We start from the raw sequence: 26,944 nt of genomic DNA on the forward strand, positions 1-26,944 counted from the left end.
ATGTTGTAGCTTGTAGCGTTGCTAACCATTTTCAAAACAATAATCGCATAGTTTTGGACGAGTACGCTAGCTAACATACCCACGTCGCGTCGAGGGGCCATTAGATACGATTAGGTATTACTCGTATGTATACCAACTTACCAACACCAAATTAACAAACTACGAACCACAATATGCAGTCGCAGTCTTCAAAATGAAAAATGCTGTCGAGTAGTTTCCACAAATTTTTACTAAACAATTCAAATTGAACACAGCTGTACCGCTACACAGACAAATATATGTACAAAATTTTAACATGTACGACTACGAAAGTGGGCACATGATTCGAGTAGGAGTAAAGGACAACAAATATACGATACACGATACACGATACAAATTAACTACACACACACACGTACATAGTACGAACATAAAATACTTACATAATACATATCTAATATGAGATATACAAATACATACGGTACTACACGTCTAGGGTGCGCAAAAGATCCGGTGCCGGTGCCGGAGCCGGAGCCCGCAACGTCCCGAGGTCGAAATTTAAAATTCAATTTAGCCCTACTGTCGCGAAAAATTAAAATTCTCATCCGTCGAAATGATTAAATCATTCCCGCAAATTATTCGTATCAAAAAATATCGGTTCAGTTCGGTTCGATTGCGCACCCCGTTAAAAGTACTGTACAGTCTTATGGCGATGGCCCGGCCGGTGGCCACCGACTAGTACACCCGAGTATTCGTATTTCGTAATGCGTAATCGTAATTCGTAATAGTACCTACACCAGTAGGCACGCTCACGCTCACGCTCACGATCACGATTACGCTCACGCTGTCGGGGAGAAACAGAGAACATCGAACGCGTAACGAGCATCTTAGATTAGGTACGAAACGAGTAGTTTTTATTTAAAAAAAGTAGGTACGCGGATAACTAAATACATAATTATTTGTACGTGTTAAAAGATAATCGCAGCAGCGCTGCCGCTGGGCGTTGGGCGCTTATTTTTTGGACGACGATGCGGACCCGGCGGAGCAGTGAGCGTACTGTTTAGGAACTGACGTCAAAAATCCCAAGCGTCTGGCGGCTAAAGCTCGATTCTGAGCCAACGGTTTGGCGGGACTGCTCTTCGAATTGACAGCCTTGCGCCGTTTGCTACGAGTAACAAGTCAAACGATAATTATTAATTAGTTATTAGCTAGGGACTATCTGGGAAATGCCTACGTTATATTATACTCGTACGTATTAATTAGGTACCGCGCTCCGCGTCTCCACATACAAAAAAACCACCTTACAATTTCACACTTTGCCACATTCCAAATTACGAGAAAATTTCCTAACCGATAGCGGTTACATTTTTTTCATTATTATTCGACCGCAGTTTCCAACTCGAGCACGATTTATGTACATAGAGTAGGCGAGTAGCGACGCCGCGCAGCGCAGCGATTCGCCGCATATCGCGAGCAAATAACATTTACGAGTAGGCACATGGTTACACGTACTTTGGCGAAGCTTTTTTACGTCTTCGAAACTTTCTCTTGTACGTTTTTCGACCGTAAGCGCCGGCTTTGGTTTTTTTTCGAGCTTGAGAGCCGCCGCCGCCGCCGCCGCCGAAGCCGGATGACGAACTAGCGAAATACGGACTCAATTCGTCCTCGTTCCACGTTAAAGCCTCCGTTTGGTCGTGACTGTCGTCGTCGTCTTCGTCGTAGTAGTCATCGTCATTATTCTGTTGTTCCACCGTTAGCTCGATTTCTGTAACACGGACGTGCGCAAAGTGTAAATGCGTAATGAACTATACGAGTACAATCACGAGTACGTAGCATAACACACGTACGAGTAGGTACGCGATAGATAGCGATAAAAAAGCTCGCTGCAAATCTCAACTTTTTGACGCTGTCTACCGAGTACCGAGTACCGACTGCCGGATACAGACAGCGTACGACTACGTAGCTCTCTATACGAGTATTCTATACTACGAGTAGATCTTAGCGCTATGGACTACGTGTGCGTACCTCGTTTTTTCGAAGCGTACGCCGAAGTTATTTTCAACATGAACTGTCCAAACTTATCGAAATTAGCCTTGGTAACGCCGTCAATCCGCAGCATTTCTTCTTCGTTCGTAGGTAGCTCGATCGACATCATCTGAATGGCCTACGTAGTGACAAAAATTACGCGATAAGTTTCATTTCTCAAAATAATAAAGTAACCTAATCGAAAGTACAAAAGGTAAACACAAACTTCTACGGTCATGAGGGAGCTAGCTTTGGAATTGGAACTTTCGGCGATTTGGTTTAGCTCTTCCATCAGCTCTTGATAACATTTTTCGTGCAATTCGTCGCCCGCCCGCGAATCGATTTTCTTTTCAATACGATGCTCTCTAACGTTAGCCTTGGACGCAGCCGACTCCATCATCGGGAAAGAAATCTGAAAAAATACGGGTTAAACCGATTGATTGAAAAAAAAGAGAAAAAAAAAAGACGAAGAAAGATCTACGTAGGTAAGGTACTGGTACTGGCACTGAAAAGCGACCGTAACCGCGCGTCCGCTCCGCTCACCTTTACTTTGCCAGCGAGCAAATGGTCGGCTTTAGGACCGAGTTTGACGTACGATAGTATGATTTCTTCTCGATTCGGTACCATTTTCTCTTGCAAATATCCGTCTAGAATGAGCTGATGCAGTAGCCTGTCGATGTCGACTCGATTCCAACTTTTTCCGCGTCCGTACAACGGGATCGTATTGTGACCTACACGCGTACAAAAACGTAAAATGTAAAAATAAGCCGTCGATAAGCGACAGCGACTACGATTACGATTGCGACTCACCCGCGGTAATAATTTTTTGCAGTTTGGCGCCTTTGAAAATATCGGCGATGTGTGCGGTGGTGAAATTTTTGTTCCACGCGCCGTTGTCGATTCCACCGCAAATATCACTCACACTCTTTACGATGGCTTTGCAATCTTCCGTAACGTCGCGTATTTTGTAAGAATTCTGCGACACACCGATATTACATTACATTACGTACTCGTATATTATATATTTGCAGTTGGTACGCATTGATACCGTATACCTGCACATTTGCACGCACACGCAAGCGACACATTGCACAAATTTTCAGCGCTTCCTACGTCACAGTTATGCCCATGCCCAAGCCCCTTTATTCGACTGCTTTCCAGTCGATCGTTTTGTGTTCGAAATCAGTCGGGTATACACTTATACAGTATATTACACCATTAGGTATCGTATTCGAATTACAAATACATATCTATCGCGCCATTTTATTTATTTATTTAATTTTTTATTTTTTGGACGCGTACCTAGGTAAGCGATAATTAATCTACATCGCAGTCGTAATTATTACTACGAAGTAGGTACGTGTTGTTTTATGATTTCCGTTCTCGCGAGTATTTTTTCGTCACCGTCGTCGTCGTCGTCGTTGTAGCGACTTTCGAACCGTACGTAGAACGGGGCCAAAAAGGGTACAAATTCAATTTCTCAAACGGCTTGGCAAAAAAAATTAAATTTATACTTATCCTCGTTGGCCGCAAACCGCGACCGTGTCCGCGTTCGAGTGGACCCGGTGCTAGCGGAAAGCCGCAAATTTTCAATTCCCAACGCCACGGCCGCGGCATAAAATCAACGCGCGAGTAAACGGGTAAATACGTCGGTTGGTTTTGAAATTTTTCAAAAAATGTTTACACGGCCCGAAGCGCGAAAGGGCAGATGTGTGCGACGCGACTGCGAGCGGATGCGTAGGTATTTGTAATAAGGTAGGTAGGTAGGTAGGTAGGTAGGTAGGTAGGTAGGCGGGCGGGTCTTACGATTTGCGAGCAATTATCGCAGATGGTATCCGCATTCGATGCGCAAAGCTCTCTCTTGAACAGTTCGCCGAAATAGTTGAGCTGAAGACTTCGTCGGCAGTCGGTTTTGTTTTCGCAAAATCGCACTATACGCCACAAATTCGAGTAGTGTACCGCTTTCGTTTCGGCATTTCCGTCGCCAACTGCGAGAAATAGCAAATACAATCGATTAATAATACTCGTATGTACCTACAGACGTACGGGTGGTACGGGTGGTTTGTACTCGCCGCGACAGCTAATCGTAAGTCAACCAACTTTGAATCAATTTTTTGATTCGATGCACATCCCCGTACGAATAGTACAAAACGCAGCACGATAGTTTGCCGTCTCTGCCGGCTCTGCCTGATTCTTGATAGTAACCCTCGATGGACTTGGGCAACGAGAAATGAATGACGAACCGCACATCCGGTTTATCGATACCCATTCCGAAAGCGATCGTAGCGCAAACAATCTACGAGCACAACACAGCACAGCACGGCACAAATGATACATAATGCATACTAGTATGTACATATGTACAAAGTAGGTACTTGCCACTTGGGTACACCTACACACCCGGTACCCACCTGAAATTTGTTGCTGACCCACTTGGACTGCACGTCGTTTCGTTGCTTGTCGCTCAACCCTGCGTGATAACTTTCGGCTTTTACGCCGGATTTTTTCAACGTTTCCGCCGTACTGTCGCACTCCTTCCTCGACAAGCAGTACAGAATTCCCGATTGTCTGGCGAATTTTATTTTAATCAAACTTATTATCTCATCTAGCGCCGTTTTGTTGCCTTTTTTGGTCACCACTTGGTATTTCAAATTTGGTCGATTGAAACTCGATATGAACCTGTAACCGAAAGCGTCCCATGTTTGGTGCGTATTGCGTATTGCGTATTACGTATTACGTATTGCTTACTCGTAACTCGTATTTCATCTCGCCGCCGCGCCGCGCCGCGCCATGCTACGCCACGCCGCATTTACGAGTAAAAATACGTAGCTACAAAAATAGGCGCAGACGCCGGCAATGCGCGTCGAATATTTTACGTATTATACCGCGTATTATAATATATCTACTCACCATTTCGGCGATTTGATGTTCAATTGATGAAGAATATCGTTACGCACTCTAGCGGTGGCGGTTGCCGTCAAAGCCATGATAGGAACGTCGGGATAGTTTTGACGAAGAGAACACAGCCTTTTGTAATCCGGCCTGCGTAAGCGTGCGAAAAATTAAAAAAAAAAAAAAAAAAAAAATTAAAAGTCGAATAAACTACGAATAACGTCGCTGTTGGCTGATGCGACGTAAATAGCAGAGCAGGTTGAACGGATACAGGGCAGACAGTGGTTAATCGATTACCTATACGAGTATGTACCTACTTAATACGAGTGTCGAGTACGTCTACGTACCTGAAATCGTGACCCCACTGCGAGACGCAGTGAGCTTCGTCGATCACGAATCGAGATATTAATTTACGACTGTACAAATTGCAAAACACATTCTGCAACTGAACGCTGCTGGCCACCTTTTCCGGTGTCACGTACAACATTTTCAAATCTACAAACGAAACAAACAAAATAACCGACCGACCGACAATTTAGTGAATTTGGCGCACTTAGGTATACGTATACGTACTCGGTTCTTTACGGCATAAATCCATATAGATATTGTTCGCCTCGGCGGCGGTCGTTTCTCCGAGAAGATGAGCGGCAGCGATCTGCAATCGAATAACAACGAAACCAACGACCACAATAAGTACAAGTACAATATGTAAGACGTAGGTAGAATGGTAGATACACCGACCGCGCCGGGGCGCTACTTACGTCCAACGCTTTCAGTTTTTCCGTCTGGTCGATGATTAGAGACTTGAGCGGCGATATAACTATGGTAACGCCTCTCGTCAACAACGCCGGCAGTTGATAGCACAGAGATTTGCCTCCCCCGGTCGGCATCAATATGAAGCAATCGTAGCGTAGCAAGGCCGCGTTGATGGCTTCCAACTGGATAGGTCTGAATTTATGCAGCCCGAAAGTACTTCGAAATACCTGCGAGTGCGAGTAGGAGGAGTAAGAATAATCAGTACAACGAAAATCTCGTTAGCGCCGGTTAGGCGGTACCGGTACACACTAGATACGCGTACATACGAGTATGTGTGTACAATACTCAATTCGGGTGTAGTAACTCACTCGATTCAATTCGGCCGAATGCGCATAATCGTCGCGACTGAATTCTCCGGTGATGCCGTCGTTGGGAAAGCTGTTGGCGAACTTGCCGACCACGCTCGTATCGTGCGACCATTTTGCGTCGCCAGTTTTTGACGGCGACGAGGCAACGGCAACGGCAACGTCGCCGTCGCCGCCGCCGCCGCCTCCGCGTGTTTTCGTCACATTACTCGTTCGCAACGACGACGACGAGTTTGCCACCGCCGATTCGATCATGCTCAAGTCGATTTCTTCGTCCGATTCGAACAGGTAATCGCCGACTAGAACACGCAAACGCGAATGCGATAATCGAATAACTACGTAATAAGACGGTAATAATAAGTAATAGGTACTAGGTGCGAATTTCAAAAATAATTGACTCACTGTAATCTTGATAATGGGACGACGACGCTTGGGCTTGCGCTTGCGCTTGCACTTGGGCTGAGCGATGCCGGCCACCGTCATCGGCCGCCGCGGGTAACGTTTGACTTTGAAATAATTCGTCGAACAAACGATCGTCGTCGCCGGGAGACGTTTCGTTAATCGACGGCCGCTGATTAGCGCGAACAACGGATGCGCAGGCCATCGCCTCATCGTTGCGGCGGCGATCGCCATCACCTCGACCGACAGGCATACGGTTTTGGGACGAAGAACTGTCGCCAGCGACATCTCCACCGCCAACGCCTCCGAAACAGGGAGCTTTGAATTTGAATTTCTGGTTGGTCGTCGACCGACTGCTGCCGCCGGCGGCGGCGGTAACCGTACTTCCATTAAACCTGATACCCGCGTCGTTGTTGTCGTTCGAGTACGTTCTGTCTGCGGCGGGATCCGACCACTTCGTATTCGTATCATTCGCGTTAACCGGGAGACGGTTGATTTTCGAACTCGACGAGCCGCCCAACAATGGTCCGTTTGAAACGTCGCGGGACACGGCAAACGGCGAGCTAGTTTTCGCCACCAAATCCGCCCGCTGCTGCATCGTATCGCGGTCGTCACTCGCCGAACGTTTCTTCTTCACCGCCAAACTCAGTAACTGCGAATCGCTAAGAATGGGAAAATCGTCGTCTTCGTCGTCGTCGTTGTAGTAGTTGTTGCTGCCGCTGCCGCTGCCGACGCCGCCGCCGTTGACCGTGGCGAATAAAGATTCACCAACTGTTCCTCTTTCTTCTCCTCCTCCTTCTACAGTTTGGTTGTCGCCAGTTTTAGCGACGCCGCCACTCCCGCGCGATTTCGACAGCACAGGCGGCGACGCGTTTCTCTTGACACTCGATTCGCCGCGTTTCCGCTTTTCCGACCGTTTAACTCGCAACGTTTGATCCGCGCAATCTTTCCAGCTATCGAAAACTCGATCGATATCTTGCGTAGAAGGAAGCCGCTCGAACTCGGTAGAATCGAAGGTACTTCGTTTCAGCGCCGCGACCGCGACCGGCGCGTGATTGGTCGCCGCCCGCTCCGATGGCAGTTTACCTTCGTCGTTCGAGTAGACGTGATTTTTCGACCTTTCCTTCCGATCGAATTTTCCCATTCGAAAATCGTCTCGATAGCGGTCGCCGTCACCGTCGTCGTTGTCGTCTGACGAAAACAAATCATCGTCCAAATTATCGTCCGCCAATTTACGAACCACACATCCGCCGCTGCCGCTGCCGCTGCCGCCGCCGCGATCGTTTCCGACGTTTTTATTCGGACTGGAAGCGACGGCGTTTTTTATCGATTTCATCGCTTCCGAAAGAAAGGTGATCTTTTGCTCGATTCTGCAATAGTTTTCGTGATCTTTCGGACTATGCTGCGCGAATTTCTCCAAACTGACGGCTTCGGCTTCGGCGATTTTTTCGCTAATTCTAGCTCGGAACATTTTCAACTTGGTCAAGTGGTTACCGTCTAAAACGTAATCGATCTGTTCGGCGACAAACGTGGGCATCGAAGTGAACCATTCGAACGTCGCGTCTAATATTTTTCTTTCGTAACTTCGCAAAACATCCAAATTCGATTCCACTTGCAACAACGAATTCTGCAAAACAAGCGAACGCCACATTAACGACACTTTTTCGAATATGGTACCTAGAGACGCATTTCTAGATGTACAAGTTACAAACGTAAACACGTTCAACTTGGGCTACGGTTATCTGTACTCGTACTCGTACTCGTACTCGGTACTAAGTACGTATAAGTGACATTATTTCGATTTCGAACAAACGATAACTGTAACTCACATTTTTACTTAATTTTGCGAAACAACCGGTTTGAGCTTCTTCCAAGAACTGCTTCACGGAGGGTAAGGAATCTGAATCTGAAAAATAAACGAGAACATACGCGATGAGTACGCGCGCGGTTTCAACGACGAGCAAAAGATTACGCTGCGTGTTTTTTTTTCTCCAAGAAGAAAATGTCAATACGAATTAGGTACGATGTAGGTATAAAAATAAATAACCCAATTCCGGTACGTATACGTACTTTTCCGGTCGCGTGTATTCGAATTGGTCGGCCTCTCGGTGGCGTTGGACGGCGGTGATGGCGGTATCGACGATGGCGAAGGAGGCAGCGGCGACGGCAGCGGCGCAACGGAGACTCGCTTCGGCACGGCGAAAGCGTCGTCGACGGACGAGATTGTCGATTGCGGCGTCGAATCCGACTTGGTGGGCGATTTCGGATGTCGCAGTAGGCAGAAATTTTTCGAAAATATTTGCGACCTGGCGGCTTTGCATTCGGGACTAGGCTCGAATAGATCCGGAGATTCGGCACGCTTGTTAGGCGTTCGACAAATCACCCCACCGCCGCCACCACCACCACCACCACCGTCGTGCTCGTCGGTAATATCCAGATCCAGATCGAATTCGTCGATTGTCTTAGACGATTTCTTATTCGCGATCGACGTGTTTTTCAGCGTCGTCGTCGCCGCCGTATCTTTTTCGTCGTCGTTTGAAATGTCGAGCAGAGATTCGAAGGTGGGAGATGCGCGGCGCGTTTTCAACGGAACCGGCGTCGAATCAGTTTTCCTCTTTTCCGACCAGTCGCTGTAATCGAATTCGAAATCCATATCCTGATAGATTTTTCCAAATTTTTTCGATTTTCTCTTGTTCGTCAAGACCGGACTACGTTCGGCGCACGTCAACGTTGCCGACGAATCGTACGGCCACTGCGAGTCCTAAAAGTATTCGAGAACGTCAGCGTCGGCAATTTATTATGTACCTAGGTGCCTCCGCACACGGGCTACAACACCGTAGAGGTGTCGGTCGCAGCCTCGGCTTAGGTACCGTATTTGTATTTGTATTTGCGCTCGTTTTATCGAGCGAGGCTAAATGTATGTACTCGTACGTAGTAAACGTAGGTATGTAATACTCGTAGTCGTAGATGTACCAACCTGCGAAGCGGTCAAAGTGGCCTGCTTTTCAGCGAAACAGTCGTTACGTGGTGGTTTTACATCCGCATCGTCGAAAAGCTCGTCAATATCTTGCTCTTTGTAGCTCGGAAGATCTGTAAAAATGAGAAATTACCGCTATTTTAATATCATCATCTACCTAATATGCGAATGTATCGACGAAAGTACTGCGCGAGTGCGCGTAAAGAGCGCGGATACTAACTCGAAGGCTTGATGAGAACGTCGTCGTCGTCGTCGTCTTGCGTCTGCATTAAATCTAATCTGGCGATAGTACGAGTACGTTGTCGTTGTGGTTTCCTAAACATTCCATCGATGAAAACGAAACACGAGGTTAACTACTCGGTGTCGATACGTATTTTAGTACATTACACAATGTATGTGGTGTAAGTAAGCAGTAAGCACTCCGTATAGAAGCGCTCGCTGTCGCTCTAGTACTCACGTCGTCGGAGTTTTGGCAACCGCCGCGGCGGGAGCGGGTGTGGCGGCGACCACCAATTTTCCATTTTCTTTTTCAGCCGTCAACTTGCTAGACGCTTTGGGCTTTCTAAGAAAAGAATCCATACTGGACTGCTTCGGCAACGTCTTGGACACTCCGGCGCCGAATGTTTGCTTCTTAAACGTGAACTTGCTACCGTTGGCTTTATCCATCTTGCAGACGAGCTGGCAAAATGATGTACCATTTCAAAGGGCCGACTACTGACAACTGGAAAAAACGTAATCGTAATTATAAGATATCGCGATCGCGATACGGCGATTAAAATGAACCAATTCGAAATCGAATACTCGAGAAAAATATCTCATCGGCGTTTCGTGTTAGCAACTACCTACCAAGATTTTCTTTTCACTCGATCGAGATTCCAGATGCAACACCACCTCCACGCGAACGCTCAAATTCACGCATAATAATAAGACGGATGACAAATTTGCTGCACAACACAACGGCTAACGGAGTAGTACTTTTGCTTAGTAGTAGCGATAGCGAAAAGCGAATAGTAACCGATTAATTAGAAAATATTCGCAAAAATAGCGCGTCTTTTTTCAAACGAAACGACTCGTGAGACAAAACCTGAAATCCTGAATAGAAATAGGAAAACAACAGGCTGTATTATCAGTACGAAGCGAGACTGTGATAAGAAATTCTTTCAATTTTGCTTTAATGCTTTTGCTCACAGTGCTCACGCTCTCACGCATGCGCAAACACATACAGACGTTCCGATTCCGATACGGGCATAGTGTTGGAATTGGAAACTGTTGGATGGCATCACGGCTAACAGCACGGGTTCACGTCACGTTTTTAATGCGCGTGCCCGTTTCGTTTCGTTCCGGGCCACTTCCCAGTGATCAGCCGTGACTCCGTGACAGGGACACCGGACACGGGCACGGCGATTTGGCGCTGATAACGATAATTATAATTATTTGATAAGGGGAGCGATACACTACTTGGGACGAATAGTGAAAAGAATTGCGTATTTTGGTGAATCGAATATGAAATGAATTTTGCGAGAATGGATGCTAATATTTCCTACTGTTACGAATACGATGCGAATGCGGATGTGGATGCGTAATCCTTAGGTAAGAAATTGAGGATCAGTGGCAAATGGCGATGGACCATCGGAAGCGGCTGTAAAACTACACGACGAATTTTATCTACTCTATCTTTCTTAACTGTTGACTGTAACTTGTGTATTCCAGAATCAGATTACGTACGAGGCACGCTGGACGCTGGACGCTGGTCGTAGCACCTAGCATCGAACCGAACCGAACCGTAGATTTACGTCTTCTAGTCGTTGCTGTAGTCATTTCCCATTATCGAGCAGTGCGGTCGTTTCGTTGAAATTGTTATTCTGTTACGGATACCGCCCGCCTACTCATTAGTTTACTTTCTACTCGTCGTACCTGCAGGCTGCAGTTGTACTTGGTATTCGATAGCTACTAGCTAGTTAGCTACTGTACTCGAAAGTACGTCCGAAAATACCTTTGTATATTCGCTCTTATTCGTTTCTATTAATTATAGCGAGTGTTTTTGCGTATGTATGCGATAGATGACGTCGATTTTGGAGCAGTACGAACAGGCTACGTCGCCGTATTCGCATACCGCCGCGGAGCCAGGTGGCGAAAATTCGGTAGGTTTCGCTTTCGCTGTTTTCTCGTCTTTTTTTGTGTCTCGTCCTTACGCCGGTAATGCCTCCGTCCGATGAGCAGTAACATCTCGTTTCTCGTACCCAGTACTTTCATGTATTTCATTTTGCTCAACTACATACGGAGACTGCGAGGCGATATATTGGTATCGTGTTCTAATGTACCGACTTACGCGTACAATACAAGTATAAATACCTCCTCGCATATCTTCGTATACACTATTAACGGTGTAGCGCCCCGAGTACTACTCGTATGTAGGCTCGCGTATGTAGCGCAAGTAAGTAGGCCTACTTGGTCGCTCGCTTGTTCGATCCACGATCCACGATCCATTATCGATATCGATGTTCACTGAACGTCCGCATAGGCTACGTTACATTTACAATTTACATATGTATTACGTAGCCTACTATTAATTAGTGTAAAGTGTATTTTGCCAATTCGACGGTCGACATTAAATTCCCTCAGGTTGGCGACTACGATTACCTCGATGCGAGCTACGATCAACAGCCGGAGGAATCATCTTGGTTCAGCGTGAAACCTTTGAACGTAACGCTCGCCGCCGGTTGCAAGCTACAGAGTATCGCAGTAGGCAAAGATACCGTCGTCTATTCGACTTCCAACAACACGCTATTTTTATCGGACCGCAGCAAGGCTAGCAAGGCGGCAGACGGTAAGTCCATGTACGAGTAAGTACATACGTACGCATACGTGAAACACTAAAACGTGTACGACTACGATGTCTACGAGTAGGTACGCGCTCGGAGCTGATTTTTCATATGTATTCCTACTCTGAACAGAAATTGACGCGAGTAAGGCGGTCGGAGCTGCTTGTAAAGTGAAAAATATATTTTTGGATCCGACCACCGGTCGCCATTTACTCTTCTCGGTTCTGATTCCTTGCAAAAATGCCGCCACGTCGTCCGCCATTAACCACTCTCACGAGCTGTTCTATTTGAACACGACCAGCGGTAACCATCACTACAAGCCGAAGCTGGTGAGTTGTTTTGTTTTTTGTCGCTTCTACGCGCGTTTAACCGATAATACATACATGTACAATGTACGTACTACATAGTATTGGTAAGATTTGTTTGTATTGTACGGATTTGCTTGCCTAATACACGTAGGAGAGTGATTGAAGATATTTTACGATTTGTGTTGTTTCGTTATGTTATATGTTATGTGTACAATGCGCATTACATACATACTCGTATTTTAGATGGCTAAACTGAAAGGTCACGAGATAACCGCCGTCGGCTGGAATCGTATTCACGTAACCGATTATTCGTCGTCTTTCATTCTTTTGGGCACGTCGAAAGGTTTAATATTCGAAACCGAAATCAATTCGGAAACGGAGAAATTGTTTCAAAGCGGCATCGAATCACACTGTCGACAGGTACAAATAGCTACTACTCGAACGTTGTAATTTATTTTCATTTCAAATTACGTACATTACATACCTTCGTCTGTCATGTTGATGTTGCGTAATGAACTATCGTGTCAGAACGATCGACTCGCAGTAGCGAATTAAGCATCATTCTTTCTTCCTTTCCTCCTTCCTTTTTCCTTCCTTGCTTCCTTGCTTCCTTGCTTGCCTGCCTGCCCATTTACATGTCCCTGTTGAGGTTTTCTGATTTGTCGTTGTCATTTTGCATAAAACACAGTTTATTTTTGTACTACCTAATAACTAAGTATCTCGGGTATGTGGCTGTTCGTGCAGGTGTTCGATATTGGAAAAGGCAACGCTTCGATGACGATAACTGGTATAGAATTTAATCAGTTCGAAAACGCGCCCGAAAACTTTTTCATACTGGTGACGACGAATGATAGGTTGTATCAGTTTGTCGGCAAAACCAACGGAAACGAAGAGAAACCTTTTCTTTCGCAAATTTTCAATAATTATCTGAATATGCCAGGTGAGGATGAAACGAGAATGCCGTAATTTTGTTCTTTTGTTCGTTTTAATATCGTCTCGTCGCGCCGGTCTCCGGTCGCGGTCGCTGTCGCTTTCAGAAAACTGCGTGAAAATCGGCAACGCTGGCCAATCGTCCGTATTGCACGTGTATTACGAGTCGAATTCGAATGAAAATGACCAACAGCGAGCGCCAGCGTCAGCGTCAGCGCATCGTTCTCGTCGCGTTGTGCCAAAATTTTTCGCCTGGCAAATCAGCGGAGTTGGCATTTTGTTCGGCGAGGTAATCAGTTGACTGCAGCTTGGTAGTGGTAGTCTACGTAGTAAGTTACGTAATTTAGGATTTGCCTCTATTGAACGTTGTTTTCGCAGTTGAATTTGCACTGGGACGAAGGTTTGAGCCAAGTATGCGTTCAAAAACATAGAATAGATTACGATTCTTCGCAGTTACCAGAATCGACGTCCGTCGCCCTTACCGAATTTCACGTGCTTTTGCTGTACCCGAATCGAATAATCGCCGTTTCCAACATAAACAAACGAGTGATATTCGTACGCAATAACGACGAGGTACTCGTACTTAAGGTTAATGGACGCGCGGCGCGGCGGCGCGATAAAGCTTTATCGTAGCCCACGCGTGACTATTTACGAGAAACTACATATTTGTACGTAAAATGGTTCAATCGGCGAGTTTCATAGCGCTTCGTCTTTCTTGTTCGCAGACACACGGTAAGTACGTGGCTATTACTCGGGACTACGAGTCGAACGTTTGGATTGTTTGCGAGAAAAACATTTGCAAAGGGAAATTTGTGCACGAGGACAGATCAGTGTGGAAAGTAAGTTGGCGGTGGTACTCGTACGTGTACGTGTAGGTGTAGGTGTGTTGGTGTAGGTAACAAAGACGGTGATAAGAGGCGTTTTTGCTGTTTCGCAGATTTACGCCGATTTGAACGAATTTTCATTGGCCAAGAAGTATTGCAAAGGCAACCCGAATTCGTTGAGAGTTGTGAAAAAAAAAGAAGCCGAATACTGTTTCGGTGGCGGTTTGTAAGTACCCAAGTATCGACCCTACGACAGCGACAGCTAGCAAAGTGGTCGTACTGTTACCGTACTAGTACTACCTAGTACCTACTCGTAATACGTATGTTTTTATTCGACTGCCTTCGTAGGTACGAGGAGAGCGCATCTTTATACGCCGAGTTGGATTGTATTTCTTTCGAAGAGATTGCTTTGAAATTTTTGCTAGCCGAACAAATTAACGCGTTGAAATTATATCTTTACCGGGTGAGTTATTGCCTTCCTGTAGGTACCTACCTATCCAGTTGGCTACTTACTCGTAATAATTCAGTCGCATAGGTGGATACCTCCTCTACCTATATACATATATTATAGATATACGTAATTAACGACTCGTTTCGCAGACGTTGGATAAATTGAAATCGCACGAAAGCGCCCATATCAGCGTGATCGTATTCTGGTTATTCGAGATAAATGAGAAGCAGTTGGCGCTGTTGAAAAACGACGACAGCAAGACGGACGAGTATCGTCGGCTTCAGAGCGATATGAAAGCGTTTCTGTCGTATCCTTCAGTAGCGGTGAGTATTGACTATTGAGAGCCGAGACTGCTGACTAACAATCGGTACGAATCGTTAATTACCTATTTGAGATTTTCATTTTCGTATCGAATTCGGTGTTGCGCAGAATTGTTTGACCAAAAACAAAGAAATGGTGTACAAAGTGTTGAACAGTCACGGTGACGTGGATAATCTGATCACTTTGGCAACTGGTAACAAAGACTACGAAAATATGATCAGATATTATTTGGAAGACGGGCAAATACATTCGGGTACGTAAACGGTAAATTTTAGCCTGTACACGTTATGTGCCAGCGCCAGCGCCGTTGCTATCACAACGGTAAAAGTACATACCTAATATGTAGTAATAATGCGAATGCAATATACGAGTTTCGTCTTTATTTCAAGCTCTCAGTTTATTTCGGGACGAACCGGTGGCTGTGATTCGCAAACATTTGACCAAATCGTTTTTGACCGAATTTACCATCTTGGCGCCTAAAGAAACGGTCGATTTATTGATAAAATTGGGACGAAATATGGAGCCTTCTTCGTTTCTGTCGTCCTTGATCATTCCGAATGACAATCTGAATCAGGTGAGCGTAAACGTTTGTTATCGTTACGTATTTACGTACTCGTATTAGGTATTAGCCATTAGATAGGTATTAATAATGCGAGTATGATTCGTTGTGTGTTTTTAATCGTTACAAAACGAAAAATCGAAAATGGACTACCTAGTTTCATTTAAAAGGTCCTGGAACCGGTATGAAGGATGCTTAGTAGAGTGTAAGTGCGAAGTGTTGCACATATTCGTACATATAATCGTATGTATTACGAATATAAGGCGATCTTTAAATATCGCTCGACTTTTTTATTTGTGTAATTCTAATTTAACGAGTAGACTACCGAGTAGCCGTATATTTTAGCATTTACGAATTGGTTTACGATACCTGCGGTGCCTACTACATATGTAATTCGTTACGATTGATACGTTATTGTTTTTCAAAGGCTCTCGAAGTAATTCGATATTTGGAATATTGCGTACATTCGTTGCATTCGCGCGATGAATCGGTTCACAACTACTTGATTACTTTGTACGCTAAGCATAAACCCGATAAGCTGATGCAGTATTTGGATACACAAGGTGAGATGAGATTGCGTATGTGTATACTGTATAGTACATATTTGAAAATTGTGTACAATTCTGCGCGGTCACGTACAGTACCTATCCTATACTAACCGATCTATCAACATTACTCGTATTTGTTGATTGGTTCACGCGAATCTCGAACTCAATTTGTTTATAAGTACACGCTGCCTAGGTAGCTAGCTAGTCGTAGTCGTGGTCGTACACCTACCTTTGTTGTACCTAATCGATTGCGCATTTCAGGGCAAGATTCGTCCATGGTCAACTATGACATTCGATACGCTTTGAAACTATGTCAAGAATACGGATTAAAAAAAGCCTGCGTACAATTGTCGTCGTTATTAGGTCTATGGGAAAGCGCGGTAGACTTGGCGTTGACGGTAAATTTGGAACTGGCCAAACGAACGGCTATTCAGCCTTCCAATCAGAATCCCGAATTATGCAAAAGATTATGGCTCAAAATAGGTAATACATACATACATACATAAATACGAGTAAGTCGTTTGCAAATTGCAATGATAACCAAACGATGGCACTCGCCTTCTTTTTTAGCTCAGCACGTCGTGAACGAATGTAACGATATTGAAAAGGCTATGGAATTTTTGCAACAATGCGATCTGATCAAAATAGAGGATGTGTTGCCGTTTTTTTCCGATTTCGTTACCATCGATTTATTCAAAGATGCAATTTGCTCTACCTTACAGGTGAGTGTGAGTGAGCCTGAGCCTGGGCCTGGGTCTGAGCTTGGTGCCCCCAGTCCAAAAACTATAACATACGAGTATGTGCCTACATAAATTACATAGGCTATCTTATACTTGCTACGCCGCTGCTGTTACCTATACATGCGTAGTTGTTGAAAGGAAATATCGTCACCCAAAACTAAAGTACGACTATGTACTGTACATACGGGTACATCATTATTTGTACTCGCGTTAGTTAGTAGGTATATTTTCAGGCATAGACTTTCTACTCTCTAGCATCGGTTGTGTGTGGTTGATTGTTTTTGCAGGAATACAACGAACATATCGAGCATCTGAAAGAAGAAATCGACGATGCCATCAACTCGGCGGATAACATTCGATCGAACATAAATTCGTTTAGACACAAGTAAGACGATACCGAATATGCTAATTGGTGTTTGAGTTATACGTATGTGTACGAGGTTGTACATAGGTACTACGTTTATCGCCTATCGCCGCGCCGCTGGCCCCATTGCCTGGCCACGTTTTAGATGCGAAACGAGCGAATATTGTCGCAACTTTGGCAGATATTTAGATACCTACGTAGGTATTGATTTATCGATTCGTCGATGCAATTTTGAACCATCGAGGGATTACCCGCGTGTGGTTCTGGGTACAATGTAGGTAGAGGTGCTGTGTGCGTGTACGTAACTACATATTGCGAAAATGTTGTTTGTTGGCAGGTACACGATAATCCACTCGTCGGACTTGTGTTCGAGTTGTAATATTCAACTATTGCTGCGACCTTTTTACGTATTTCCGTGTTCTCATCATTTTCACAAAGATTGTTTGCTGGCTGAAATGAAACCCTATTTAGATGAGAGCGACTCGAATGAGCTGCAACGTTTACAAGTAAGTCGAACGAACCAGTCGCAATTACTCATCGTACGTCGCTCGTACGATGTACGTATACTTACGATAGAAGTCGCCGTACCCGTAGCTAAGTTTTTCTATATGTACTTACTCGTATTTACTATTTGTAGTATACTGATACTCGTACGTATTGATTTCGCCAAACGACCGATGTTTAGTTTTTCATTTATTTGCTCGCATACCGTACGTAACTACCGTGCGGTAACCGGTTGTGTGACAAGATATGTACTTGTATTAGAATTAGCCGATACCTTACCTACTACATACGTACCTACGGTCCTATCCGCAGAATTTGAATGTTACACTATTTATTTGTGTGTATGTACGTTCGCAGCAGCACTGGTCAGCGGAAAACAGATACACGACAGCCGTCAACGCTGACTCGAGTCCTTTGCGGGCGAAAGAAAACTTGGAATCTAAATTAGACGCGTTATTGGCGAACGAATGCTTTTTCTGCGGCGATTTAGTAATTTCGTAAGTTTGCGTTTGCGGTTGCGCTGCAATCGCGCAGCTGGCATTTCAAATTAGAATCGCGGCGGCGCGGCGTTTACTCTACGAGTAATTACTCACGTTGTTGCGCGCTTCTTGTTTTAGGAACATAGACAAGCCGTTCGTGAACGACGACGAATTTGAAAAAATTTATTCGGATTGGCAGTGAAACGTAGCCGTCGTCGTACCTCTACACGTATCAGTATCAGTATCAGTGTGGGTACATCTTCGTATATACTCGCGGTTCATTTACAGTAATTTTACGAGTACGTAGACGTACCTATACCTACCTATCTACCTAAAATGTACTCGCATAATACATATGTAATGTACCTATGCACATGCAGTATGCATTACCTACCTAGTCAGTCTATTCGTACAGGTACATACGTATGTTTATTGTGTACTCGTATCATGATTCGAGTATGTTTGTAGTAAAGCGACGTCGTCGTAAAAATTGAACTTTATTTTGTACTATTCGTGATTTTTCCACATTTGTATTCGTTATCGAACTAGCTCGTATTGTTAATTAAATTATTGAAAAATAATCGCAGGAAACGAGTCGAGGTGTAGCCGATATCTCGTTTATCGTTATTCCATTATTCCACGCTCGTACCTTATGGTTTTGTAATCATCGAGCTTAATTAATACTCGAATAATAAATTTTTTCCACGTACATACGATACCTATTTTATTTGTTTGCGCGAGCGAGTTGATTTGTTTGGTAGGTATTTCTCCTTCTGTTCGAACAGCACACCTAATAATTACTCGTAATAATACGCGAGATATGGCAAACGCGCGGTTACGCACACTTGCTCACTTATTCGCCGCAATTTACCATTGTAGAATAATAGCTACACGCACCGCATCGCATCATGTATAAGATATCGAGTATAATGTAGAGGAGGTATTCGCAGTCGCAAGTAGTATTACGCTTACGCGGATTTGTTTGTAAACTCGAAATAAATATAACGCATTTGACAATTGACATATGTACATTCAACTTGAGCGTGTATTAAGAAAATGAAACGAAACGCGACATTAAGGGTACATATAGCGAACAGAACAGAACACCCGTAGCTACACCGATACCGATACAAACACCGGTATATGCCGATGCGCGTACCGAAGAGATCAAAACGACGAGAAACCGACGAAATCGCGATCGTGATCGTGTCTACACTTCTTTGGAAACCATATGATTTAGAATCTTGAACATGAATTTTTCAATTTTCTTCATCTCGTGCGACATCTCGGCTTTATACTGAATACACTGGAATGAGAAATGTCAAACAGAGCAGTTAGCCATGGCTGGCGTTCGAGATGGCTTCGTTCGCTGTCTCGAACCCGAACACCCGAACAGCGAATACTCGTTACTACTTAGTACTTACTGCGCTGTTATCCGTCAACTTGACCAGTAAAGATGACTTTGCGTGATCGTATTTCATAATGAATCGAACCTGTAAAAGCAAATACATAGGTATGGAAACGTATAATGCCAAACTGACGATTCTACTCGTACGTGATCGGTGAATCGGCGATAGTAATAATTATAACGACGTACGTTTAACGAATTCTGCAGATATAAATTTTCGGCGATTTTCTCAAATTCTTCCCAACTTTTTAGGTAAGTCATCGTTGAAATTCACGTTTACGACGATAAATGGTTCACCGTACACCGTACACCGATCGAACGGTTTGTTGAAATATGCGATCGCAGGTTGGACGTACAGACTGCAACGTAACGAAGAAACGAGACGAGTGTTTTAAAACTGAATAATTGCGCGAGTATGGTGCCGAACCAATGATATAAGATGTTCAAATACGTCTAGGTGTATTTACGTAAGTAGTAGGTATACCTATGTATTGTAGTGCGTACTCGATTGCGAGTTATAATAGCGGTGCTGCGGTGGAGTGCAGAGCTGCAGCGTAGAATTTCAGAAAAAACTTGGAGCGGTAATTTCAAGACGAACCATAACCAATTTCAGTTCGATACAGGATTGACATTGCCGATTTGAATTCTGCTGATAACAAAATAGAAGGGAGATAGATAGATAGGAGAATTAGATGGCAGCGCAACGTGATACGCGTTTAATCAACTTACCGATGGCTCAATGGCACAATGTTGACACAATTACACATATAACTGTCAAGCTGCGGGATTACTCGTCACTGGTGTTTATTATTTCTTATTTATCTGGTATGAAATCCGAATAAATTCGAGACTTTATTCTAATTCGATGACATGACGCGGCACGGCCGAATGTTTGATGATAACAAATTCTTGAGAAAAAGTAGGTTGAGCATCGTGCTTGAGGAAAAACAACAGCACCAGTGGCGTGGCGCAGTGGCGCCGTAGCTACCGTAGCCTACCGTAGCCGTATGAGCATGAGCGCCTTTCCCTTTCGTTCCGGTTCCGGGCTGAGGCCGACGTTCCAGTTTCTTATCGGTTGTCGAACCCGTGGCAAGTGTGGCAAGTAGTGGCGGCACAGACGAGGCATGTTTGTTTACGTTTACGTTTATCAATAATTTTGTTTGATTATTTTTGTAATTTCGTAATTTTTGAAAAAAAAAAAATTAAAATGTAACGCGTAGTAATATTATAATAATAGTGTTACAATCGATATTACGAGTCGAACGTGTATGCCCGTTTCAGACGCTTTCAATGGTTTAGTGTCAACTTGTGTAATTTGCAGAATAATCAGAATATAGTCAACTTTTCTTCTGGTAAGTAGAAGTACCTCTACCTACTCAGCTTTGCTCGCTTTCTCGTCTCTTAATTAATTCGAGCGTTCATCTTGGTCCAGGTGAGCCTTCATTTACAAATTGTAGCGGAGCGGTGATAAGGTTTTGCTCGTTTCGGCAGTTCCGAGGTGGCGGCAGCAGCAGTTGAGAAGTTTCGCTTTCGCAGCAGTTAGTGCTAGTCCCAGCTCATCTTTCACGTCCACGAGCAACATCGAAGAAAGCTGGAAGTAAGTAATCCTGTCTACCTTTTATCAATTTTTCAAACGTCGATTAAATTATCGACTAGGTAGTAAGTAAAGGTATGTACATACTTGCTTCGACTTTGAGGCTCAGACAGTGCCTTACGAGTAGTTTCGAATTGGAGATACCGTGTACCCTACCTAGTAGCTAGTACCTACGTGGTATTCGGATGGTTAAAGCCTAAGGCGATGGATTTTCATTGTCGAATCAGCATCATTTACCTATATTCTTTGTATGTATACTAGACCAGTGCACCAGAAGATTTGAGATGAAGACCCTGTCTGTTGGCGTTTGCGTATAGTCAACTGAGGAGCTAATTTCTGTCTTACCTACTCGTTGCCGCTGTGTTCGCCAAAATGGCCGAAATCGACAAACGGATGATAAATATCTTTATACTTGGTCTCGGTTTTTTGTTGGTGTTTGTTTCTTTTCAAACAATGAGCAACATTCTGGTAAGTGGGTCTGATTGTGACTTGTACATACTCGTATGTACATCTACATAGACATACATGATTGTATACGATAGATACCTATTACCTACCTACCTACCTACCTATTTTACATTTTTTTAGATTACCTTGATCAATAGCATAAAACACGAAACGCCTGATTACGATGGAGATGCTTTTTACGCGCTAGCCATCGTTTACGTCGTATTCGCCGTATTCAATCTGGTGGTTCCTCCGATAATTAGCGTGTTAGGCACGCGTATTTCCATGGTTATAGGTTCCATCGGCTATGCGTAAGCGATTTACTTTTTTGTTTCTTTCTCTCTCGTTCTTTTTTTCCCGCTTGCTTTCTTTAATCGTCGCTTCTTTCGCAAGGGCAATAACACATTGTAGTGTTCAAGTACCTACGCTATGATGGCTAATGAGTAATGACCAAAGGTTTTGTTCTGTATTTTCGCAGGCTTTACATAATTTCATTTTTTATTACAAACGGCTGGACGATATATGTGGCTTCGGTTGTATTGGGAATTGGAGCTGCCACTATATGGACAGCTCAGGGAACCTATTTGACACTCAACTCGGACGCGTATACCGTTGCTCGTAATTCGGCTGTATTTTGGGCGTGTTTCCAATTAAGGTATGTAGATGTACATTATATATATATTACCTAGTAGTACCTACATGTGCGAATCACGATGTTCGGGTACACATTCGCATACACTCCTAATAAGCACTCGGGATTACACATATGGTAGGTTCAGTGTATCTTAACTGCGGAGGATTTCGAATCATTTTCGTGTTGGTCGCATTCGAATGAAATGTCAAATTACGGATTTGGAACTGGAACGGCAACTACGATTTCACTTTTACCAACAATATTTGTTTACATATTTATGCCAGCAGCCACCACTAGCGTGGTATGGCGCCTCTGAATTCGTGTGTTGTATACCATAGTGTGTAATTGTTGTGTTGCAGTACGCTGGTTGGTAACGCTTTCGTTTATTTGACATTTCAAAATCAAGAATATATTCCCGCCGAAACGAGAACGTACGTTTATAGCGTTTTATCGGGTATCTGTCTAGTCGGCGTTTTTATTCTAATGCTTTTACGTCCGCCTCTCAACTCGCACGGACAACAGATATCTGACACCAGCAACGCTCCTTCCAAAGCATTTTTTCAAAGTCTCACCATGCTCTGTACGAAAGATATGATGTTATTGTCTATCTCATTTTGGTTTACAGGTTGGTAGAATACGAGTAAATCGATTTAATTTACCTACTTTACCTATGTGCTATATCTACGTACTATATATGTAACCAGAACCACCTACCCTCTCCCTCTCCCTCTACATATACTCGTAATATTATTCCCCTTCCATTCTTTTGTATGTTACCTCCTCAACCTTTCACTGTAAAACGTTTCTTACACGCAAAAAAATTATCGACGCATGTTACTCGCTATTTCGGCCCTATTTTGAAATTTGAACCACAAGTTTTGTAGCAGGTTTCAGCAATTGCAAATTTTCAAGTGTAGAAAATCACGCTCATCCAACAACCAATCAGGTGTCGTGTGTCTTCGTCTTCGTTACAGGTAATAGTAGGTAATTAAAACTGGCGCGTTGTTCGCTGCGATCTATCGAAATATCTATTTATCGAGTACGCACGCCGGATAAAATATCGACTACCAGTCTACCATGAAAAACGTTTTCTACTAAATGTTTCCGTTGGTCGCGGTGAGTGATACGAGTAGTCGAGTCCATACTCGTAATAATGATAGCGCATGATTGGTTGTTGGACTGAAATGATAAAATTCCAACTTTTCCCCCTCACCGCTCTCTACCCTGTATGTATCATCTTTTAGTCTAGTACCTCTACCTACCTAATATTCTTGAAGCCAACTTTTTTCATTTTTCTTTCATATTTTATTTATACCGTTAACAGGAGCCAATTTAGCGTTCGCCGCCTCTATTTACAGCTCTTGTATCGGCTTCACAACAAAGCTGACGAAATTTCCCAAGTCATTGATCGGTTTAGTCGGAATTGTGTTCGGAGTCGGCGAAGTAATAGGTAGGTGATTGGTGATTTTTTTACCCAAATTTGTACGACTGTTGCGTGTTTATATGATAAGGTACCCGGTACCGTCGTTTATTTTGGAGTATTTATTCGATATTCGATATTCGCTATCGTACATTCGCCTGTGTTTCATTTTCGCAGGAGGATTATTGTTCGGAATTTTAGCAGACGTAACTACATTCCAGTGGGGAAGAAACCCGATCGTGATTTTTGGATCGTTTGTGCTTGTAGCGAGCTACGCGTTCATCTATTTGAATTTGCCAACGGACGCGCAATTTGGAAACACGACGGCCATATCTTATTTCGATCCACCCATGTATGTCTATTGTCTATCATCTTTGTCTCGCGCGTACTCGGACATTTTGCATAATTACATAATCATATTATCTACGTATACTTATACTCGTACGTCGTTTACCACACATTTTACTTTAAAACTACGAGCAGTTTTTGTAGAAACATTGGGTAAGCAATGAGCAATATCGCACTAGGGCAGTATTACTTATACTCGTATGTATAATACATAGTCTATGGTCGTAGTCTGTCCCTATAGCCTGTAGTCTAGTCCATATCAATGGCTTTGCGCCATGTTCGGATGAAATCTGTTTCGTAAATACTAGTCGATATGTACTCGTACCAAATACCAATGAGAAACACATTAGATACTAGAAGGGTAGCTGATTTTTGTAATTTTGTAATTATTTTTGAAATCGTATCGAGGGGCGAGTGACGCAACTCTGAACTCGGTTACCTAGATACATATTACAGGGTGCCCAGAAATATCGGGTACCCCTAAAAAAGTTTTCTACTAAAATACTTGGGTTGGTCACAGTGAATGATACGAGTAATAATGATAGCACATGATTGGTTGTTGGACTGGAAAGATAACATTCCACCAATCATGTACATCTATTTCACGTTGCCAACCTATATTTTTAATGAAAAACTTTCTTTGGGGTACCCGATATTTCTGGGCACCCTGTACGTACGTACGTAGGTAGGTAGGTAGGTAGGTAGGTAGGTAGGTAGCTACAGGGTGGACAGAAATATCGTGTACCCCTAAGAAAGTTTTTCATTAAAAATATAGGTTGGCAACGTGAAATAGATGCATATGATTGGTGGAATGTTATCTCTCCAGTCCAACAACCAATCATGTGTCATCATTATTATTATCATTCACTGTGACCAACCGAAGTATTTAGTTATAAAACTTTTTTAGGAGTACCCGATATTTCTGTCCACCCTGTAGGTAGTAGGTACTGTTCCTAATTCCTACACCCTAGCAGAAATGCCCGTTTTATTTTTCCCAAGTTTTCAAAATTGCGATGGGTCCGTGTTATTGCCGTTTCATGTTTCATCTCTGTTTCTACATGTACTCGTAGTACGAGTATGTAAATGGCGGCTGTTCCCTGTCCTATATGGTGTGTACGAGTAGAAACAGTGAAAAATCTCAAAGTAGCATTGTTGTCTCGTCGTCGTCGTTGTTGTTGTTGTTTTGTTTGCTAATTTTTATTATTGGTTTTTGTTGCAGTGTTTGGTTGGCGGTGTTGTGTAGTTTTCTACTTGGTTTTGGCGATAGTTGTTTCAATACCCAAATCTACTCGATTGTGGCTACAAAGTATCGCGAGGATAGCGCTCCTCCTTTCGCCCTGTTCAAACTCGTACAAGTAAGTATCATGCCGATCGATACGTTTTAAAATTTCCACGTTTTCACTAAAGGCGGTATAGTGTGCTATTTGAGAGAGTAGATTAGCCCTAGCTAGCTGCCCGCATGTGAGGAATGTATGTACTGTGATCGGTTTATCGATTTATCATTTTTATGATTTTCAGTCGTTCGGATCCGGCATCGCGTTTCTTTACTTCAAATATGTACCGCTTCATTATTTACTAATAGCTTTGACTGTGATGGATATACTGGCTGCGATTACTTTCTTCCCAGTTGAAGTACAAGCTCGTACGCCTCATTTCGAACAGGATGAATTAAACATTCAGATTCCTGCCGGACCTTCGGTTAACAGAAACAGGACTATGGCTACAGCACCCAAAACCGAGTAATTTAGCCAACCAACCTATAACTACGAGTATATTATCTACTTTATTCTATTGTACGAGTATTATATGTACATACGAGTATGTATGTGCCGATGCCGATGCCGGTGGCGTGGCTTCTACCGTTGGTTAGTGGTTACTCGCTGCAATTGGGTACTCCAATCTTTTCGTGGTCGGCTATTTCGGGGGCTGTGGCATTTTTGCATCGGCAGGTTACCTACTGCAATAAGAATCGAAGGGATTTATGTAAGTACCCGAGTGGAAAAACATTGATTTCATTCGCGCGACATTTTTGTATGTACCACGTCAATTGTACGTCTACTCTCACGTGTGTAGTCGAGCTACCTATTCTACATAGATCATATCTTACTTAGGTGGAGCTACCTAGGTACAAACTAGTACCTTCTACTTTATCCGAGTGATATTATTTCGTTGAACCTGCAAGCTTGCGCCTTGCGGCTTTCCGGCGTATTACCATTAATGTTTGTTAAACGACTAAACGAGTTGACACTCCTTATTATTGCTTTATTTTTCTTATTCTCGTTCTATGCCTATGCCTACCTACTCGTATTTGTAGTAGTCGGTTTGATATTCCGATGGCATCGACATTTTTATATATTTTTTTATACAAGTACCTACCCCTTTTTGTACCTATGTTATTATTTTTTTATTTTTGTGTATTACCTACGCGGGTACATATATAAATAAATGAATAAATAAATAAACGAATAAAGAAATGAAAGACGCTAAATGCTGGCTGGGTGAAGGTGAGTACCTATTGACTAGTAGGCGACTTGGCGTTAAACTCGAAGCGAAAGCATTAATGAAGTGTCTGCACACTAGTGTGTCGTCGGTATTGTTTTAATACGAATTATTGACGCTACGAAATACGTACATACGTATAGAGCTACCGCTACCGACGTCAGACGAAGCGGCGAAATATTCCAATTCTCGATGAAAAATCACAGAAATGTGAAATTTCAATTATTCTTCAATTTTAATTTTTATCATTTTATGCTTTTCAATTACCATTACGAGCCTTGACTTGTTGTATGTATGTATGTATGTATGTATGTATGTGTACATGGGTGCGATAAAAATACGTTCAGAAGT

General features: G+C 43.4%; 3 protein-coding genes and 1 long non-coding RNA gene across 7 annotated transcripts; 2 read left to right on the plus strand and 2 right to left on the minus strand.

The window, feature by feature from the left end:
* Positions 1-211: 211 nt before the first annotated feature.
* LOC135841119 (uncharacterized) lies at positions 212-10,578 on the minus strand. 2 transcript variants are annotated; one of them, XM_065357934.1, is made up of 21 exons: positions 10,240-10,558; positions 9,851-10,114; positions 9,614-9,708; positions 9,394-9,506; positions 8,487-9,177; positions 8,246-8,322; positions 6,420-8,043; positions 6,021-6,316; positions 5,658-5,879; positions 5,470-5,551; positions 5,244-5,391; positions 4,915-5,046; positions 4,416-4,683; positions 4,105-4,300; positions 3,811-3,992; positions 2,815-2,980; positions 2,548-2,735; positions 2,231-2,416; positions 2,005-2,143; positions 1,492-1,744; positions 212-1,144 (listed from the first exon to the last, which is right to left on the minus strand). In XM_065357934.1, exons 2-21 carry the CDS (start codon positions 10,057-10,059, stop codon positions 991-993), a joined length of 5,421 nt encoding a protein of 1,806 aa, XP_065214006.1. In that variant the 5' UTR covers positions 10,060-10,114; positions 10,240-10,558; the 3' UTR covers positions 212-990. The 2 variants fall into 2 exon arrangements, with proteins under 2 accessions (XP_065214006.1, XP_065214014.1); XM_065357942.1 differs by lacking the exons at positions 212-1,144; positions 1,492-1,744; positions 2,005-2,143 and having other exon boundaries at positions 2,260-2,416; positions 2,486-2,735; positions 10,240-10,578.
* A 240-nt stretch (positions 10,579-10,818) lies between these two features.
* Positions 10,819-18,952, plus strand: dor (vacuolar protein sorting-associated protein 18 dor). Of its 3 annotated transcripts, none has more exons than XM_065358009.1 (22): positions 10,819-10,983; positions 11,104-11,370; positions 11,454-11,534; positions 12,016-12,220; positions 12,348-12,544; positions 12,767-12,943; positions 13,268-13,463; positions 13,561-13,742; positions 13,832-14,026; positions 14,179-14,292; positions 14,391-14,503; positions 14,626-14,740; positions 14,878-15,051; positions 15,158-15,302; positions 15,439-15,623; positions 16,036-16,171; positions 16,418-16,639; positions 16,727-16,878; positions 17,184-17,281; positions 17,598-17,766; positions 18,125-18,261; positions 18,382-18,952. In XM_065358009.1, exons 3-22 carry the CDS (start codon positions 11,454-11,456, stop codon positions 18,443-18,445), a joined length of 3,057 nt encoding a protein of 1,018 aa, XP_065214081.1. In that variant the 5' UTR covers positions 10,819-10,983; positions 11,104-11,370; the 3' UTR covers positions 18,446-18,952. The 3 variants fall into 3 exon arrangements, with proteins under 3 accessions (XP_065214081.1, XP_065214068.1, XP_065214074.1); XM_065357996.1 differs by having other exon boundaries at positions 10,820-10,983; positions 18,122-18,261; XM_065358002.1 differs by lacking the exons at positions 10,819-10,983; positions 11,104-11,370 and having other exon boundaries at positions 11,426-11,534; positions 18,122-18,261.
* Positions 18,953-20,188: 1,236 nt separating this feature from the next.
* LOC135841342 (uncharacterized) lies at positions 20,189-20,737 on the minus strand. Its single transcript, XR_010557896.1, has 2 exons — positions 20,381-20,737; positions 20,189-20,300 (listed from the first exon to the last, which is right to left on the minus strand). It is a non-coding gene; the product is annotated as an uncharacterized LOC135841342 (long non-coding RNA).
* A 78-nt stretch (positions 20,738-20,815) lies between these two features.
* Positions 20,816-26,582, plus strand: LOC135841269 (UNC93-like protein MFSD11). The gene is made up of 10 exons (XM_065358156.1): positions 20,816-21,003; positions 21,084-21,248; positions 21,507-21,713; positions 21,834-22,003; positions 22,171-22,347; positions 22,686-22,951; positions 23,651-23,776; positions 23,924-24,098; positions 25,314-25,449; positions 25,613-26,582. The coding sequence occupies exons 3-10, from the start codon at positions 21,618-21,620 to the stop codon at positions 25,835-25,837; spliced, it is 1,371 nt and encodes a 456-aa protein (XP_065214228.1). The 5' UTR covers positions 20,816-21,003; positions 21,084-21,248; positions 21,507-21,617; the 3' UTR covers positions 25,838-26,582.
* Positions 26,583-26,944: the final 362 nt, after the last annotated feature.

The sequence above is a fragment of the Planococcus citri genome, chromosome 1, assembly GCF_950023065.1.
Source record: "Planococcus citri chromosome 1, ihPlaCitr1.1, whole genome shotgun sequence".
NCBI lineage: Eukaryota > Metazoa > Arthropoda > Insecta > Hemiptera > Pseudococcidae > Planococcus > Planococcus citri.

Excerpts from the sequence above, each read along its gene's own strand:
- dor (XM_065357996.1), top strand. The coding sequence starts at position 11,454 with ATGACGTCGATTTTGGAGCAGTACGAACAGGCTACGTCGCCGTATTCG. Across the intron at positions 11,535-12,015 it reads AGCCAGGTGGCGAAAATTCG|GTTGGCGACTACGATTACCT; the intron begins GTAGGTTTCGCT and ends AAATTCCCTCAG. Across the intron at positions 13,743-13,831 it reads TTGGCATTTTGTTCGGCGAG|TTGAATTTGCACTGGGACGA; the intron begins GTAATCAGTTGA and ends TTGTTTTCGCAG.
- LOC135841269 (XM_065358156.1), top strand. The coding sequence starts at position 21,618 with ATGGCCGAAATCGACAAACGGATGATAAATATCTTTATACTTGGTCTC. Across the intron at positions 21,714-21,833 it reads AAACAATGAGCAACATTCTG|ATTACCTTGATCAATAGCAT; the intron begins GTAAGTGGGTCT and ends ACATTTTTTTAG. Across the intron at positions 22,348-22,685 it reads TGGGCGTGTTTCCAATTAAG|TACGCTGGTTGGTAACGCTT; the intron begins GTATGTAGATGT and ends GTTGTGTTGCAG.
- LOC135841119 (XM_065357934.1), bottom strand. The coding sequence starts at position 10,059 with ATGGATAAAGCCAACGGTAGCAAGTTCACGTTTAAGAAGCAAACATTC. Across the intron at positions 5,392-5,469 it reads TTTATGCCGTAAAGAACCGA|ATTTGAAAATGTTGTACGTG; the intron begins GTACGTATACGT and ends TTTCGTTTGTAG. Across the intron at positions 1,745-2,004 it reads GTACGCTTCGAAAAAACGAG|AAATCGAGCTAACGGTGGAA; the intron begins GTACGCACACGT and ends TCCGTGTTACAG.